Source organism: Euprymna scolopes, chromosome 15, assembly GCF_053919585.1.
Source record: "Euprymna scolopes isolate OS-2025 chromosome 15, ASM5391958v1, whole genome shotgun sequence".
Taxonomy (NCBI): domain Eukaryota; kingdom Metazoa; phylum Mollusca; class Cephalopoda; order Sepiida; family Sepiolidae; genus Euprymna; species Euprymna scolopes.
Genome location: NC_136496.1, coordinates 123,872,568 through 123,888,730, shown reverse-complemented (window position 1 = coordinate 123,888,730; position 16,163 = coordinate 123,872,568). Strand labels below are relative to the sequence as shown.

General features: G+C 30.8%; 2 protein-coding genes across 9 annotated transcripts in view; one reads left to right on the top strand and one right to left on the bottom strand.

The window, feature by feature from the left end:
- LOC145294109 (cyclin-Q-like) overlaps positions 1–16,163 on the bottom strand; it is a 106,681-nt gene that overhangs the window by 4,278 nt on the left and 86,240 nt on the right. Inside the window, exon 1 of one of the 7 annotated variants that reach the window (XM_080141187.1) lies at positions 15,389–15,525. The exons of the other annotated variants lie outside the window; for them this stretch is intronic. The gene's annotated coding sequence lies outside the window, so the exon portion shown is untranslated. Of the gene's footprint in view, positions 1–15,388; positions 15,526–16,163 lie in introns of those variants that run through there. 7 annotated transcript variants of the gene reach the window in all.
- The window catches only part of LOC145294106 (uncharacterized), a 169,091-nt gene that overhangs the window by 123,744 nt on the left and 29,184 nt on the right, over positions 1–16,163 (top strand). For both annotated transcript variants that reach the window (XM_080141178.1, XM_080141179.1), the window contains exons 8-10: positions 769–884; positions 3,487–3,620; positions 12,762–12,830. In XM_080141178.1, coding sequence (XP_079997304.1) covers positions 769–884; positions 3,487–3,620; positions 12,762–12,830 — 319 coding nt within the window. The remainder of the gene's footprint in view (positions 1–768; positions 885–3,486; positions 3,621–12,761; positions 12,831–16,163) is intronic.

Genomic DNA, 16,163 nt, shown 5'->3' with positions numbered 1-16,163 from the left:
TCTACTCTAATGGTATCTTCCTTCTGACTGCAAGACTTTGGAATTCTATCCTTGTTTCCTGCTTCCCTGACTGTACTAACATACATAATTTTAAATGTACTGTGAACAAACATTTTGTTCATATTCTCACACAGTCACTATTAGACATGGTCTGAAATAGTAGCCCCTTACGTGCAAGTCGCAGTTTGTCTCGTTTGGGGGTGAACAAGAGTTTAAAAAGGAGTTGAGGGAGAGGTTAAAAATTAAAAAAAAAAAAAATTTTTGTTATTTACTTTCAACTTTGTAATCTAATGAAGAATAATCTTTTCTCTTCCCTGTCGTCCCTTTCTCATGAAAGGACCATTGCTAGTCTTTCTCTACTCTTTCATTATTTTTATAATAGGTACTTAACTGAGCTCCGATCTTTGCTTTTTCTGTGGAAAACATTCACTAATGAAAACACATCTATCTACCACCACTACAAATAATTTTCCTTTCCTCCTCTGTATCTAAAACCAAATGGAACTTCCGTGAACGAAGTTTATTTCCAATAAGTTCCTACTTGTAGAAGACAATACTATGGAACTTCTTCCCAGCTGACTACAACACTATCGTTTTCAAGTCCAATGTTAACAAATATTTATCTGGCTGTCTTAAATAGTTAATTTCTGCCATCGTTTTCAATCCTCGCATAGTATTTATCATCCAAACTGTTATGTAAAATAAACGTTCAAATGATGATGATGATGCTCATTGCACAGAACATTTAAATTTTTTTTTGTTTTGTAGTTTCATCTATGACCTTCAATTTCATCCATCTGGATTGGCGTTGGCTTCTGTCGGCAGTGATAATGGTGTTAAAATATGGGATCTACGAACCAAAAAACGGTTACTACATTTTACAGGTGAGTGACTTATTCTTTACTACCAAGGATACTCAATGTTGCCCAGGAGAGTAATAATTTACTTTTATTAGTAACAATTAATTTCTTACTGTTTTTTTTTTTTAACTCTTTTTAATCCCAAGCAAAAGATGTTGCTACCTGAACATAAGGGCTACTATTTGGGGTCATGTCTAACAGTTAGGGAAGCAGGACACACGGGGAGAGGTAATTCGAAAGTTTAGCAGTTTGAGGGAAGAAATTAGTAGGTGAGATTTTGCTGCTTGTCGGGTTAGCATTTACGTCGGGGAGGGGGGTAAAGTGCTGTGAGTCCATCAGAACACATTCCATAAAAGTACTAGTAAAACAGGTATAGGGATGCAACATTGCGGCGATGAGGCAGAGGTTGGAGCTTGGCTGATAGTGTGGGACCTATTAAATTTGAAACTCTTTTTTGGGACACTGTTTAAGAATGAGAAACTAATGGTAGATGAACCAGCCCAGATGTGGCAACAATACTCCAAGCATGGGTGAATTGTGGCTTTGGAAAGATATAGGATGCTCTCTTGTGTAAATAATTTTCTAGCACGGTAGAGGGAGCCCACCTTCTTTGCAGCAACTTGCAAGTGCTCAATAATAAATAGAACATAATATACTTTGTATTTATATAAACAAAAGCAATATTAAAAAAATGTTTATTTAAATATAAATAAAGTGTGTGTGTGTGTGTGTGTGTATATATATATATATATGTATATATATATATATATATATATATATATATATATATATAAGTTAGAAAAACATTTCATCCAAGTCATGAAAATTGTTAAACAAAATGTTTTTACTATAGACTTTAAAAAAATAAAGGTACAAGATTCAATTTGAAATTTATTTATCATCAAATTGCACTTTTATAAATTTTACAAAGTAAGGTATAAAAGTTTACTTTGACATATAGATGTTTGAGGTCCAGGTTTTGGACCTGTTCATTGTTCCAAGGGAAAAATTTCCTAGACAACTTTGTCGCATGCATGGCACAGGAACCCAGGAATTTATGAGGATGGACAATATAAACTCAGCAGCAATCTCCAATGGGCGTCAAGTCTGCTTTTGAATGCGTTTACCGTTTGTGCTTGTACAACTGCATCTGGGAGATCATTCCATGTGTTGACAACCGTCTGTGAGAAGGTCTCTTTGCGGACATCTAGCCTACAGTGTTTTTTTTACGATTTTGAGGCTGTTCCCCCTAGTTGCGCTGTTTTTGGCGATTTGAAAAGACGACTTTCTTGTATCATAGATCCTATGGATGTACTTGTAGAGATCGATCATTCAATCAAAAAATTACCTTGGATTTATTTTATGTAATGTACATTCTGTTGCACTTTTTAAAAAAAATCATTGAAAATTTTATATCTATATCATTAATTGCTAGATGAAAGATAATGTTTTTAAATTGCAACAAAATGTACATTACATAAAATAAATCCAAGGTAATTTTTTGATTCAATTTAAATTAAATTTTTATACCTTACTTCGTAAAATTTATAAAAGTGCCTTTTGAAGATAAATAAATTTCAAATTGAATCTTGTACCTTTTATTTTTAAAGCCTATAGTAAAAACATTTTGTTTAATAATTTTCATGCCTTGGATGAAATGCTTTTCTAACTTGTATCTTATCTTTTTAAGATTATATTTTAAAACTGTCCTTCTCTCTATATCAGTTTGTATTTCTCCTCACACCACAACTCATTTTCGCAACCCCTTGTTTGTATTATTACAGGTCTGAATATTCTCTGTTTCAGTTTGTATTTCTCCTCACACCACAACTCATTTTTGCAACCCCCTCTTTGTATTATTACAGGTCTTAATATTCTCTCTGTTTGAGTTGTGGTGTGGGGAGAAATACATTTTTTGCAACCCCCTCTTTGTAATACAGGCCTGAATAATGAAAAAAACCGAATTTTTTTTAGCAAAAACTTTAAAATAACTTTTTTAGATTAAATTTTTTTAAACTTCTTTCAGAATAGAAAATCTTTAAAATTTAATAAGGAACATATTTCATATAGGTTTCATTAACAAATATTCAGTACATAACGAGAAAAATAGACATGAAATTTTCAAAAGGATTGTATAACTGGTTACGGTCAATAGTAGTCCTCGCCAGTGAAAGTCTTTGCTATTCTTTTATTGTTTAAAACATTTTGTGTCCTGCTCTTTTGCGCGAGGACTAATATATATATATATATATATATATATTAGTAAGTTAATAAAATATATATATGGCAATAAGCTACAGAGAATTTTCCACATTTCCTCTCTCATGAGGATTCGTCAAGGTGTTGCATGGAATTGATGTTAGTGCATCACATGAGTATATAAACTCATGCAGTAACATTGATCCCATGCAATGGGTTGACGAATCCACATAAGGTTGAAGTGCGGAAAATTCTGTGCAGCTGTATTGGCATATATATTTTCAAACTTATCTAGCTCTCTACTCACATTGACCATCGTTAAAGTAAATACTGAAAATGTTTTTCTAAAATTTTATGTAAATGCATGAAATAATACGAATATAATCTCACTCTTTCAAAAAAAAAAAACAAAAAACGATTGTTTCAGATCATACAGCTCCTGTGAATAGCGTCTCATTTCATTGTTCTGGAAATTATCTCCTCACTGCTTCCGATGATGACACATTGAAAGTTTTTGACCTTGTTGAAGGTCATCTATTTTACACACTTCATGGACATCAGGTAAATCCTATTAAAATGATATCCATTTTTTTTTTTTATTAATTAATAACTTAAAAATTTTAAGAAATTTTTTTTTTTTTTTTTTTAGGTGAGAAAAATATTTTTAAACCTGCTATATATATAATTAATCGACTTAAATGAATATATATATATAAATAATCGACTTAAATGAATATATATATATATATATAAATAAATAATCGACTTAAATGAATATATATATATATATAAATAAATAATCGACTTAAATGAATGTTGCCATATCTGGGCAGGAGCTGCCAAAAACAGCCTATCATGCCTTGACAGAGTACAAAATAGACTTCGTGGTTTAGTGGGGGATGCCCTTTTCTCTACCCTGCAACCCCTCTCCCACAGAAGAGACGTTGCGAGCCTATCCTTGTTTTATCGTTATTTTCATGGCAGGTGCTCGTCTGAACTCCAATCCCTGGTCCCCCCTCGCCAAACTTTCACGAAAAACACCCGTCTAGCTGAATCCACTGTGAAAAATTTCCCCCACTCTATATCTGTGCCTAAATCAAAACGCGGATTTCATGAGCAAAGCTTCTTTCTTAGAACTGCACGCCTGTGGAACTCTGTTCCGTCTGCCTGCTTCCCTCCGGACTACAACTTGGATGTCTTCAAGTCTAATGTTAACAAATTCCTAATGAACCGCCCCCCTAATTAAACACTTCATAAAATCTCCTCACTAACGTGATGTACTTGCAATAACCCTCATCCCTGAGTGGCTTCCGGGCCTTGATAAGTGGTGATCACTGTGTAAAAAAAAAAAAAAAAAAAAATATATAAATAATCGACTTAAATGAATATATATATATATATATATATATAAATAAATAATCGACTTAAATGAATATATATATATATATATATATATATAAATAATCGACTTAGATGAATATATATATATATATATATATATATATATATATATATAAATAATCGACTTAAATGAATATATATATATATATATATAAATAATCGACTTAAATGAATATATATATATATATATATAAATAATCGACTTAAATGAATATATATATATATAAATAATCGACTTAAATGAAAAAAAAATATATATATATATAAATAATCGACTTAAATGAAAAAAAAAATATATATAAATAATCGACTTAAATGAATATATATATATATATATAAATAATCGACTTAAATGAATATATATATATATATATATATATATATATATAAATAATCGACTTAAATGAATATATATATATATATATATATATATAATCGACTTAAATGAATATATATATATATATATATATATATATATATATATATAATCGACTTAAATGAATATATATATATATATATATATAATCGACTTAAATGAATATATATATATATATATATATAATCGACTTAAATGAATATATATATATATATATATATATATAATCGACTTAAATGAATATATATATATATATATAATCGACTTAAATGAATATATATATATATATAAATAATCGACTTAAATGAATATATATAAATAATCGACTTAAATGCATATATATATATATATATATAAATAATCGACTTAAATGAATATATATATATATATATATATATATATAATCGACTTAAATGTGTGTGTGTGTGTGTATATAAAAGGCCAAAGGAATTAATGTGGCCCTCCAAGTACTGAATATTGAATTGTGATTTTCTCATTGTTGTGTGGACTGTCTGACACAAGTAAGGGCAGATCCTTGCAAAAAATGAAAATTTGGAGATGAAAATATACCTTCATTAACAATCTAACTAAATTTCTGAAGAGAGAAAAACAAATAAAGTAAAAGAAAGCGAAGAAACCTCACGAATTACACATTAAAAAATGACCGTTTTATGGGGACTGTTAAGTTTACACTTGGTTCCCAGCTAAACTGCCAGGCATAGCTTTATTGGATCCTTTTTGATTTGCAGTGCCGGAAACTTTTGCCTGGCCGAAAACCGGCAATAAATTATTTTGATATACTATAAATATTGTGGGGACCATAAAATCTGGCGCTTGTAGTCTGGGGTCTGGAACCGGCTGGTCAAGTCTTAGCAGAACTCTCTCTCCCATCTCCGTTACTCTTAAAAGACACTAAAATTTTCGGGGTTGTATTACTGTACACATAGATTCGAAAAAGTTGTCAAAAAACAAATATATAACAAATAAATATTATCAAAGGCAAGATAAGTTACTTTTCTACCTAACTGGATATTCTTTTAGTGTTTTTATTTAATGTAACATGTTTATTCATCTCGAAAAACATACAGTGTTTACCGATGTATTGGAAAATTAAAAATGGCGCTCAATTCTCTCTTTGACACCGTGGGATTTTAACAGTATTTTTAATTTTTTACTTTTAACTCCTTTTCCCAAACTTACCGTATGGAAACTGAATAAGTCACTGTACAGTCTAAAACAAAGCGTTCACAATTGGAATTGAACACTCCATGATTATTTGATAGAACAAGAATTCAGGCAGTGCCCGTAGACACATGCATGTATCCCAAGAATATAGGTAAAAATTCGTTGATTTTATTTTTTTTTAGGTTGACAATATATCACTTGTCTCAAATTATGAGAACACTTTTAAAGATGTTAAAAATAAATTTTTAAAATGGCCGATCTTGGACAATTGTCATGATTCCTTTGTACAGAGTTTACCTGTGAAAATGAAACTATAACAATGAACCAATCATGGTACATTGAAAAAATTCTGCTCAAGTTTGGAATGCGAGATTGCAAACCACGTACAACTCCCATTGAGATTGATATAAATAAGAATATACAGACCGAAACTAAATTAATAAACGATCGATTGTACAGAGAAATCATCAGAAGTCTAATCTATTTGATGACCGCGAACTAGGCCTGATATGTTACATTGTAACAAAGCTATCTCAAAACTTATCAAAACTGACAATTAAGGACCTTACTCAGACAAAAAAAGTCGTTCGTTATCTAAAAGTAACCAAGGAACAATCTTTAGTATTTAAACTGTCGACATATCCCCTAAATTTAGAAGGATTCACATTGGGGTAACTGCGAGAATCGAAAAAGTATAACGGGATACTGTTTTAGACTGTCAAATGCTGGACCTATGATCTCCTGGAAAACTAAAAAACAACAAATTGCTACCCTTCCTATATGTGAGGCAGAGTTTATTGCATTTATACACTCAGCACAGGAGGCCATTTTTCTAGACACCCTTCTAAAGTCTATTTTAAAACAAGATACAAGTAAAAAAACAATAGTAATTCAATAGTAAACCAGAGTAGTATCTTATTAGCAAATACTTCTATGATTCATCAAAGGTCAAAGCGTATTGACATCAAATATCATTTCATAAGGAATGAAATAAGTAAAAAATCTATTACTCTTAATGATGTAACATCTGAGAATAATATAGTCAACATTTTCACTAAACCTGCAAAAAATAAGATTAAAAAATTTTTATCAGCAAACGTTTTTGAATTTAATCATGAATAAATCTATTTTCAGAAACTCCAAATGATAAGTCAAAACCACAAAAAAAAAAAAATAATCGATTGTAAATTGTCCCAAGTACGACGCTAAACTACAACCATTGTTTTTCTTGTCTTCCTAACCAAATTAACAAACTAAAACATATAACAGAATGTTTCGAGTTTTTGTTTAAAAAAAAAAAATTGTATGTATATTTGAAAACGTGTATATTTGTATTTCAATGTATATATTTGAAAAGTATGTATATCTGTGTGTATGTATATATATATATATATATATATATATATATATATATATGAAAAGTGTGCATATGTTTTTTTACGTATTAAAAAAATTTTACATACATTATACCAATATATTGATATTTTTTTGACATACTCCAAATATTCTATTTTTTAATGTTTACTTTTAATAGCAATATTTGACCAAATTAAGCTTGTATGTATGCATGTATGTATGTGTGTGTATGTATGTATGTATGCTATTGTTTATGCCATTAACTCTTTATCACATCAAGTACGACTTAACCCAAACAAAAAAGAACACAAAAATTATCCTAAACCTCAACTTTAATTGGAATCAATAGATTTTTCTACTATATTTGCTTTAAGCATAACTTCTAAATTGCCAGCTCTAATCTTTGACTAATTTCAACATCTAATAATCACCAAGTACATTATAAATTTTAACAGTAAAGAATATGCACCTTACATATAACATAAACTTAACGACTAAATTGTTATTTTATTGAATCTACTCCAAGTAACTTAAGAGTTAATAATACAACAAAATATGTATACATATATACATTCAATAATAAAACAACATATGTATACATATATACATTCAAATCAATTATCAGTAATATTATTTTATTTACCTTTAGCATTTTATCTTTTATTTTTTTTTTAGAATTTTTTTACTTTTTACAATTTTTACTTTTTTGAATTTTATTTTAGTCATTTTTATCTTGCTATCATTACCATTATAAACTATCCTTGTTGTTATTGTTATTTCTACACTACTAATCAATATAATTATTATTAAAAATTACCAATTATCAATATTGCAGTGACTAAACTTTTTATTTCCCCATTACCTTCTATTATTCATTATTTTTATCACGATTATAATTAATTAGATCTAAGCATGGAGGTTTTAGTAGTTAAATACATTTTTATGTTATTATTATTATTATTATTATTATTATTATTATTATTATTATTATTATTATTATTATACAACTTTTAAGAAAATTAGAAATAAGTAAAATCTGGAGTAGAAGGGGGTGGCGGTAGGAGGTTGAGACAAGAGTAGAGGACTAGAAAAATGTTTTAAAATCAACAACAATATGATAATTTATGGTTTTTCCTTTCTCTTTTCCTTTCTTTTCCTTTTCTTCATTATCTTTTAATCTCTTTACAAATGTATGTAGGGATGGTGTTGGGGTTTACAAATGTATATAGGGATGGTGTTGGGGTTTACAAATGTATATAGGGATGGTGTTGGGGTTTACAAATGTGTAAGAAGTTGTACGTTTTCTGACCACTACAAATTGACCAATTCCAGTCAATTCAAAAGCATTTTTATAACTGAATAATTTTAGATTAACTTCACATAGATATTCCAAAAAGTTGTCAACTTACCTCTGTTAATGGACCCAATACTCAGCAGAACTTTCTTACTAGTCTTTTATTATCTTTATCTCTGGTTTCTTACCCCCCCCCATCTTTTCCTTAATCCACCCCTATTTTGTCTTTACATACAAGTAAATTTTATTCCTTATTCTTATTTTTAGCAAAATGTGACAGAACCTCCTGATATTAATTCCCTATGATGCTGGAGACCTGATATGTTCATTGCAAACTTTGCTGTATCACCTGAAAAGGTCTCTAGTTGCTAGTAACTAGCTGATTAGAACATGCTTATGGCTGTGTAGCAACACATTACTGCTTGTGTAAAAGCAAATAGAAAATATATATAAATACATGATCTTGTTTGTCCGTGTGAGGAATGGTCTCTACTAAACTACTGCCAATTTTTGGTTTACAGACTTGAAACTTGATATAAAAACGATTTGAATGTGTAGAACAAATCCGATTTGGTTTTTAGCTGGTAAAAATAGCTGCTAAGGGTCAAAATTGAAAAAAAAAATTGGAACTTGGCAAGCATAATTTAACTTTAAGTGTTGCTCTATGCATGCACAAGTATACATTTATACGTTTAACGTTAGTTTTTAAGTTTTTCTATATGTATGAATGTGGTTTAAGTGATAACACATAAGGCTGGAAAACTATGTTTTGGTTTCGATTCCGATTCTAGCTAAGGGCACCCAAGACATTTAAAAGATTTTTCTTTTTAAACTTTTGAAATCACTACTATATATTGGGTGCAATATAATAATCACTAGAGTGTTGACTCTATAATAATATATACAAAATCTATATGAATTTAAACATATTTTACTACCAGGCTATGCTATATGTTGGGTATAATATAAAAATCAATAGAGAATTGGCTCTATATTAATAATTAATATGAAATCTGCATGAATTAAAATATCATTAGTCATATTTTATGACTGGGCAATGCCGAGCAGCCTGCTAGTGTGTGTGTGTGTGTGTGTGTATATATATATACTAGCATGGGTGCCTGGAGTTGCCCGGGTATTTGGAGGTGTATGTTGAGCAACAAAAAAAAAACCGGTCAATTTTTATGACTTTGGCCCCTATTATGACCCCTTAACATTTATTGTTTTGGGCTCAAATCAAGTTATTAAGTTAGATTCATGTCCAAGGAACCTATATCTAAAATTTCAATTGTTTAGACCCAAAATTGTCGAAGGAGTTTGGTAGAGTTCTCAAAGGTCAAATCGCTGAACTTTGAGACCTTCATCACCAAATTTCTGGCCGAAAACCGATCACGTCGATTTCCCCAAATCTCAGTATCCTATATATCAAATTTCGAGTCTGTAGACGTAAAATTGACAGTTATTGTGAAGGGAAATGTACACAGACAGACAGACAAGTACACATATACGTTCACTTTTATATATATATATATATATATATATTCTAGACTGACAGATGCCAACAATAGTTACATAAGAATATAATATATACTTAATATTGGAATTTATTTCTAGCAGTAGATGTGTATCATATTTCTTTTTTTAGTGACACTTATTGTTGCATAGGTAAAACTATTAAATAAACAAATAAAACCACAAAATGAAACATTAAACTGTTGTGTTTTTCATTAATGCTAACGACTAAAACTTTTTTTTTAATGGTTTTACCTACATAAACAACAACAACAACAACAGAAGAAACAACATGATACATAATCTGTTGCTGGAAATGTGGGAAAAATGCTTCATCATATTTAATTCTTTGGATTAATTTTAGAACTAAGCACTATTTTTACCCACACCCCACACACTTTGAAAATGTTTCAACTCGACATTTAAGTGCTCTTATACATTCATGTTTGTTTTCTGCTTTTGTCACACTGTTTCTTGTCTCATCTGTGATAACTTTGACTTTACATAATTTGTTTTTAACATCATTGTTTATGTATGCAAATCGTCTCACGTAATTCCAGCATTATGTTAATTCTGTTCCCTTTGCCAAGATTTGTTTTTCTAAAGTTTATTTCTGATATATTGTAACTTTAATGACAGCAACATTACTCATTCTTGATATGATCATTATTGCTGTCATGTCCACAGATTGCTATTACTATGACTTTTTTCTTATCTGCTAACATATGTAGTGTAATATAATAATTCTCCAAGTTCTAAATTTCAAGTTTTCTCAGTTGGTCATTAATTACTTTTCAAAAGGTATCCATTACAATATTGTTTCGTATTGTGACTAACAAGTCTGCAAAATTATGTTATTGCTGAAAAATGGTGTTTTTTATAAATTTAAGGTAAACATCTGATGAGTACGTGACCAAATATGCAGCAATAACATAATTTTTAGACTTTTTAGTCGCAATATAAAACAATATTGTAATGGATACCTTTTGAAAAATAAGAACGAACTGAGAAAACTTGATATTTGAAACTTGGAGAATTATTATACTACACTATTATAGGCTCTGGAACCCAATAAAATGGCACTCATTGAGCTTGGAATTTCTTTCCAAATTTATATAAAAAAGATCTTTTTGATTAGAAAAAATTATTTGTGAGAAAGATTTTTTTAATCCATTACAATTGGTATATACAAACTGAATACATTTTAAAAAAATGATTAATACGCATGGAAATAATATAATGCAAGCCAAAAAAAAAAATTAATGTAAATTAAGGTATACACTGCTATTAACAAAAAAACAAACAAACAAAAAAAAACCTCCACAGATAAAGAAGCATTCCCATCTTCTGCTTTCTTTTTTTTCTTGGTGACACTGATACTATCCTAATATATGGCCTTCAAGGTGTTTGAATGCTTAGCATATTAACTAAATCCACTTATTGCAAACTTAGAACTTGTGTAAGTTATATGGAAAAGTAGGAAAGAAAACCTGTGGCCTTTTTAGAAAATTCTCAACGTTTCGCCCCCATTTTCGGAGGACTTCCTCAGGAGAATGATAGAAATGATTGAGGAAAATAAAATATACCAAAGATCTTTGATATATTTTATTTTAATCATTCTCCTGAGGAATTCCCCTAAAAATGGGGACAAAACGTTGAGAATTTTCTAAAAAGACCACAGGTTTTCTTTCTCTCCTTTCCATAATGTTATAATATCATACCTGCTTCTATTTTCAAGAGCTAATAAATTCATTTTATTTAACAACTATGCATTACAGTTTTTGTTAAGACATATTAGAGTTCCATTCTTGTGGACAGGATGTCTCTGGGGTAGAATCCATTTTTGTATCTGTACAAATTCGTTAGTACCCCAGAATTTTTTTTTTTGGGGGGGGGGGGATACTGGAAGGAATGAAATAAAACCTTCACCGACTACATTGACCTCTGTAATAAATAGAAATTAAAATTGAAAAAAAAAAACAACCCAAAACTAATAAACCTCAAAATGATTCGGTGGTGAATGTTTTTTTTTACTGATTTCATTCCTTCTCATTTTTCTTTGATTTCTGAGGTGCTGATGAGTTTGCATGGATATAAAGACGGATTGCACCCCGGAGATGGTTTGTCTGTAAGGACGAAACTCTGCTATGCCTAACAGGAACTGCAATGTATAGTTATTGAATAAAATACATATAATCAAGTTCGATTCAACAACATCGATCTTTTCCTATTATGTTTAATTTCTCCCTTCACTCCTCACATTAAAAATCGGCCTTGTGCCTAATTTGCTCGGTGGGGGAGCAAATAAATACCATCTGTGAATTGAAATAAATTTCAATATAAAGTTTTCCTCTTTATATGTTTGTGACATTACTGAATATTTTTATAAATTTTTTTTTTATTTTTATTTATTTATTTTTATTTATTTATTTATTTATTTATTTATCTTTTTTACCAGAATTTTTTATATTGAAATAAATTTCAATATAAAGTTTTCCTCTTTATATGTTTGTGACATTGCTGAATATTTTGATAATTTTTTTTTTATTTTTATTTATCTATTTATTTTTTTTACCAGAATGGAGCTAGTGCTTGTGCCTTTTCTCCTAATGGACATTATTTTGCATCTGGTGGTGGAGACAATCAGGTTAGCAAACAGTGATTATCCGATAAAATTTGTTCAATTATTAGATACTAGCGAGGATACCCGGCGTTGCCCGAGTGTTTGTTTCCGGGACGGGGAGGGGGGGAGTTTTAAAAAATGTTATGGTAGATAAGTAGGAAGGATCAAACCCGGAGTCATGAGTAAAAGTAGGAAAATAAAGTGTGAAAAAAACAAACAAAAAAAAAACATCTGCAACGTTAACAGTTCGGCCACCAAGAAAAGTCCATTCCAGTTGTTTAGGAAAAAAAAAAAAAACACTATGGTAGGTCGGCGCGAACGTGAAAATATAATGTGAATTGTCCAGCACCCTAACCACTTCGCCACAGAGAAATGCAGCTTAGTTTTGTGATTTTAAATAACTTAACATGATAGAACTACGAAGCCAAACCGGTGTTCTCTTCTCAACTGTTCCTTGTGAACGATCTCCAAACGGTGTTAAGTGGTGGCAGGGGGAGGAGGAATTTTAAAGAGAGAAAATATTTTACCACTTCCATTGATCTTAACCGATTTTGGCCGTGACTTCTCAGCAGAAAAAGTATAGAAATCTAAGATTATCGAGGAATTTGAGAACTAATAAGCCTATAACAAACCTCAGATATTGTTCTGCCGTTTGTGCATAATGTATTTGCATGAAATATCTTGATTTTTAATCCTATTAAGGTCAAAATCCCACGGGAAAAAATGAGTTCATTTTATTTATATAGAGAAGATATACTAGCGAGGGTACCCGGCGTTGCCCGAGTGTTTGTTTCCGGGACGGGGGGGGGGGGGAGTTTTAAAAAATGTTATGGTAGATAAGTAGGAAGGATCAAACCCGGAGTCATGAGTAAAAGTAGGAAAATAAAGTGTGAAAAAAACAAACAAAAAAAAAAACATCTGCAACGTTAACAGTTCGGCCACCAAGAAAAGTCCATTCCAGTTGTTTAGGAAAAAAAAAAAAACACTATGGTAGGTCGGCGCGAACGTGAAAATATAATGTGAATTGTCCAGCACCCTAACCACTTCGCCACAGAGAAATGCAGCTTAGTTTTGTGATTTTAAATAACTTAACATGATAGAACTACGAAGCCAAACCGGTGTTCTCTTCTCAACTGTTCCTTGTGAACGATCTCCAAACGGTGTTAAGTGGTGGCAGGGGGAGGAGGAATTTTAAAGAGAGAAAATATTTTACCACTTCCATTGATCTTAACCGATTTTGGCCGTGACTTCTCAGCAGAAAAAGTATAGAAATCTAAGATTATCGAGGAATTTGAGAACTAATAAGCCTATAACAAACCTCAGATATTGTTCTGCCGTTTGTGCATAATGTATTTGCATGAAATATCTTGATTTTTAATCCTATTAAGGTCAAAATCCCACGGGAAAAAATGAGTTCATTTTATTTATATAGAGAAGAGAAGATATACTAGCGAGGGTACCCGGCGTTGCCCGAGTGTTTGTTTCCGGGACGGGGGGGGGGGGAGTTTTAAAAAATGTTATGGTAGATAAGTAGGAAGGATCAAACCCGGAGTCATGAGTAAAAGTAGGAAAATAAAGTGTGAAAAAAACAAACAAAAAAAAAAACATCTGCAACGTTAACAGTTCGGCCACCAAGAAAAGTCCATTCCAGTTGTTTAGGAAAAAAAAAAAAACACTATGGTAGGTCGGCGCGAACGTGAAAATATAATGTGAATTGTCCAGCACCCTAACCACTTCGCCACAGAGAAATGCAGCTTAGTTTTGTGATTTTAAATAACTTAACATGATAGAACTACGAAGCCAAACCGGTGTTCTCTTCTCAACTGTTCCTTGTGAACGATCTCCAAACGGTGTTAAGTGGTGGCAGGGGGAGGAGGAATTTTAAAGAGAGAAAATATTTTACCACTTCCATTGATCTTAACCGATTTTGGCCGTGACTTCTCAGCAGAAAAAGTATAGAAATCTAAGATTATCGAGGAATTTGAGAACTAATAAGCCTATAACAAACCTCAGATATTGTTCTGCCGTTTGTGCATAATGTATTTGCATGAAATATCTTGATTTTTAATCCTATTAAGGTCAAAATCCCACGGGAAAAAATGAGTTCATTTTATTTATATAGAGAAGAAGAGATAAATGAGTTGTCTGTGTGTGCATGTCTAGAAAGAGGAATTGGTTGAGCGAAGGGGAAAGGAGAAGAAAAAGATAGATGGATAGAGAGATAAAAGTTTTAGTATAAATATGAAACACGTTTGCCCTGGGCAATGCCGGGTAGCCCTGCTAATATATAATGAAACAAATTTAGTCGCAGTCTTAAGTCATAAATATATCTAAAACTATATAGATTTACATAAAAAACATCTTTAAGTCTAGACTTTTTTTTTTTTTAAATAAATCTATTTACATTCAGAGTCAGTTCTGGGCATTAAATGTAAACACTAATGTATGATGTACCAACGTTGACGTCATATTTGAATAAAATAATAAAAAGAGGTTAAAAAGTTAAAGTATATAGATTAAGGCAAAAGAAACAAGAGCCCCCCCCCCCACACACACATTTCATGCAAGCAGTGATACTATACCTTTCGGTGTTATGAAAAGTGTGGAAAGATCTCTGTCCTTACTCCTAGGAAAGCTGCTTTCACAAATTGAAGCAATTTTATATGAATCATTGTTACCAACTATGATTACCCATGTGACTTTCATTAATGGCTATATTTCACTATAAGGTCAATGTTTGTGCCACATTCATTCTCCTGTCGTGGGCAGAGGTGAAGGTAGGGCAGGCAAGCATGTTCAAGTCTTAAGATTGCAGTCATTGGCCGGAAATTCTATTCATTTCATCAATGGATGAAATACTAAATGATTTAACATTTTTGTTGTTGATTGTATGGAAAATCAACATGCGTCGCAAAACTATCCTTAATAATTTGCGTCACAAAACTATCCTTAATGATTTGCGTCGCAAAACTGTGCGTAACAAAGTAACAGCCTATAGATAAACTATGCTTCCGTGTATATTATTTTGTTATTTAAAAGACTGATTAAAAAACTTGTTTCATTCTAGTTAAAAAAAAATAGTGGTATCGTGCGACAACTAAAATGCATTTCTTGAACAATTTTGTACCATCTTTGTTTCCTTATGCTGATTAAAATTAATATATACTGATACAAAACCTTGTGTCTAGAATCCTTATTCCAATTTTGATCAAAATCCACTACACGATTTTAATTCTAGAAAATGCCTAAAATTCAAGGCTTGAACTTAAGAAGAAATTGAAATTCAGGGTATCTTGTTTAATAAGTGTCTAATGACAGTTTCAAATTTAATGGAAATCTGAAATATTTCAATTTTGA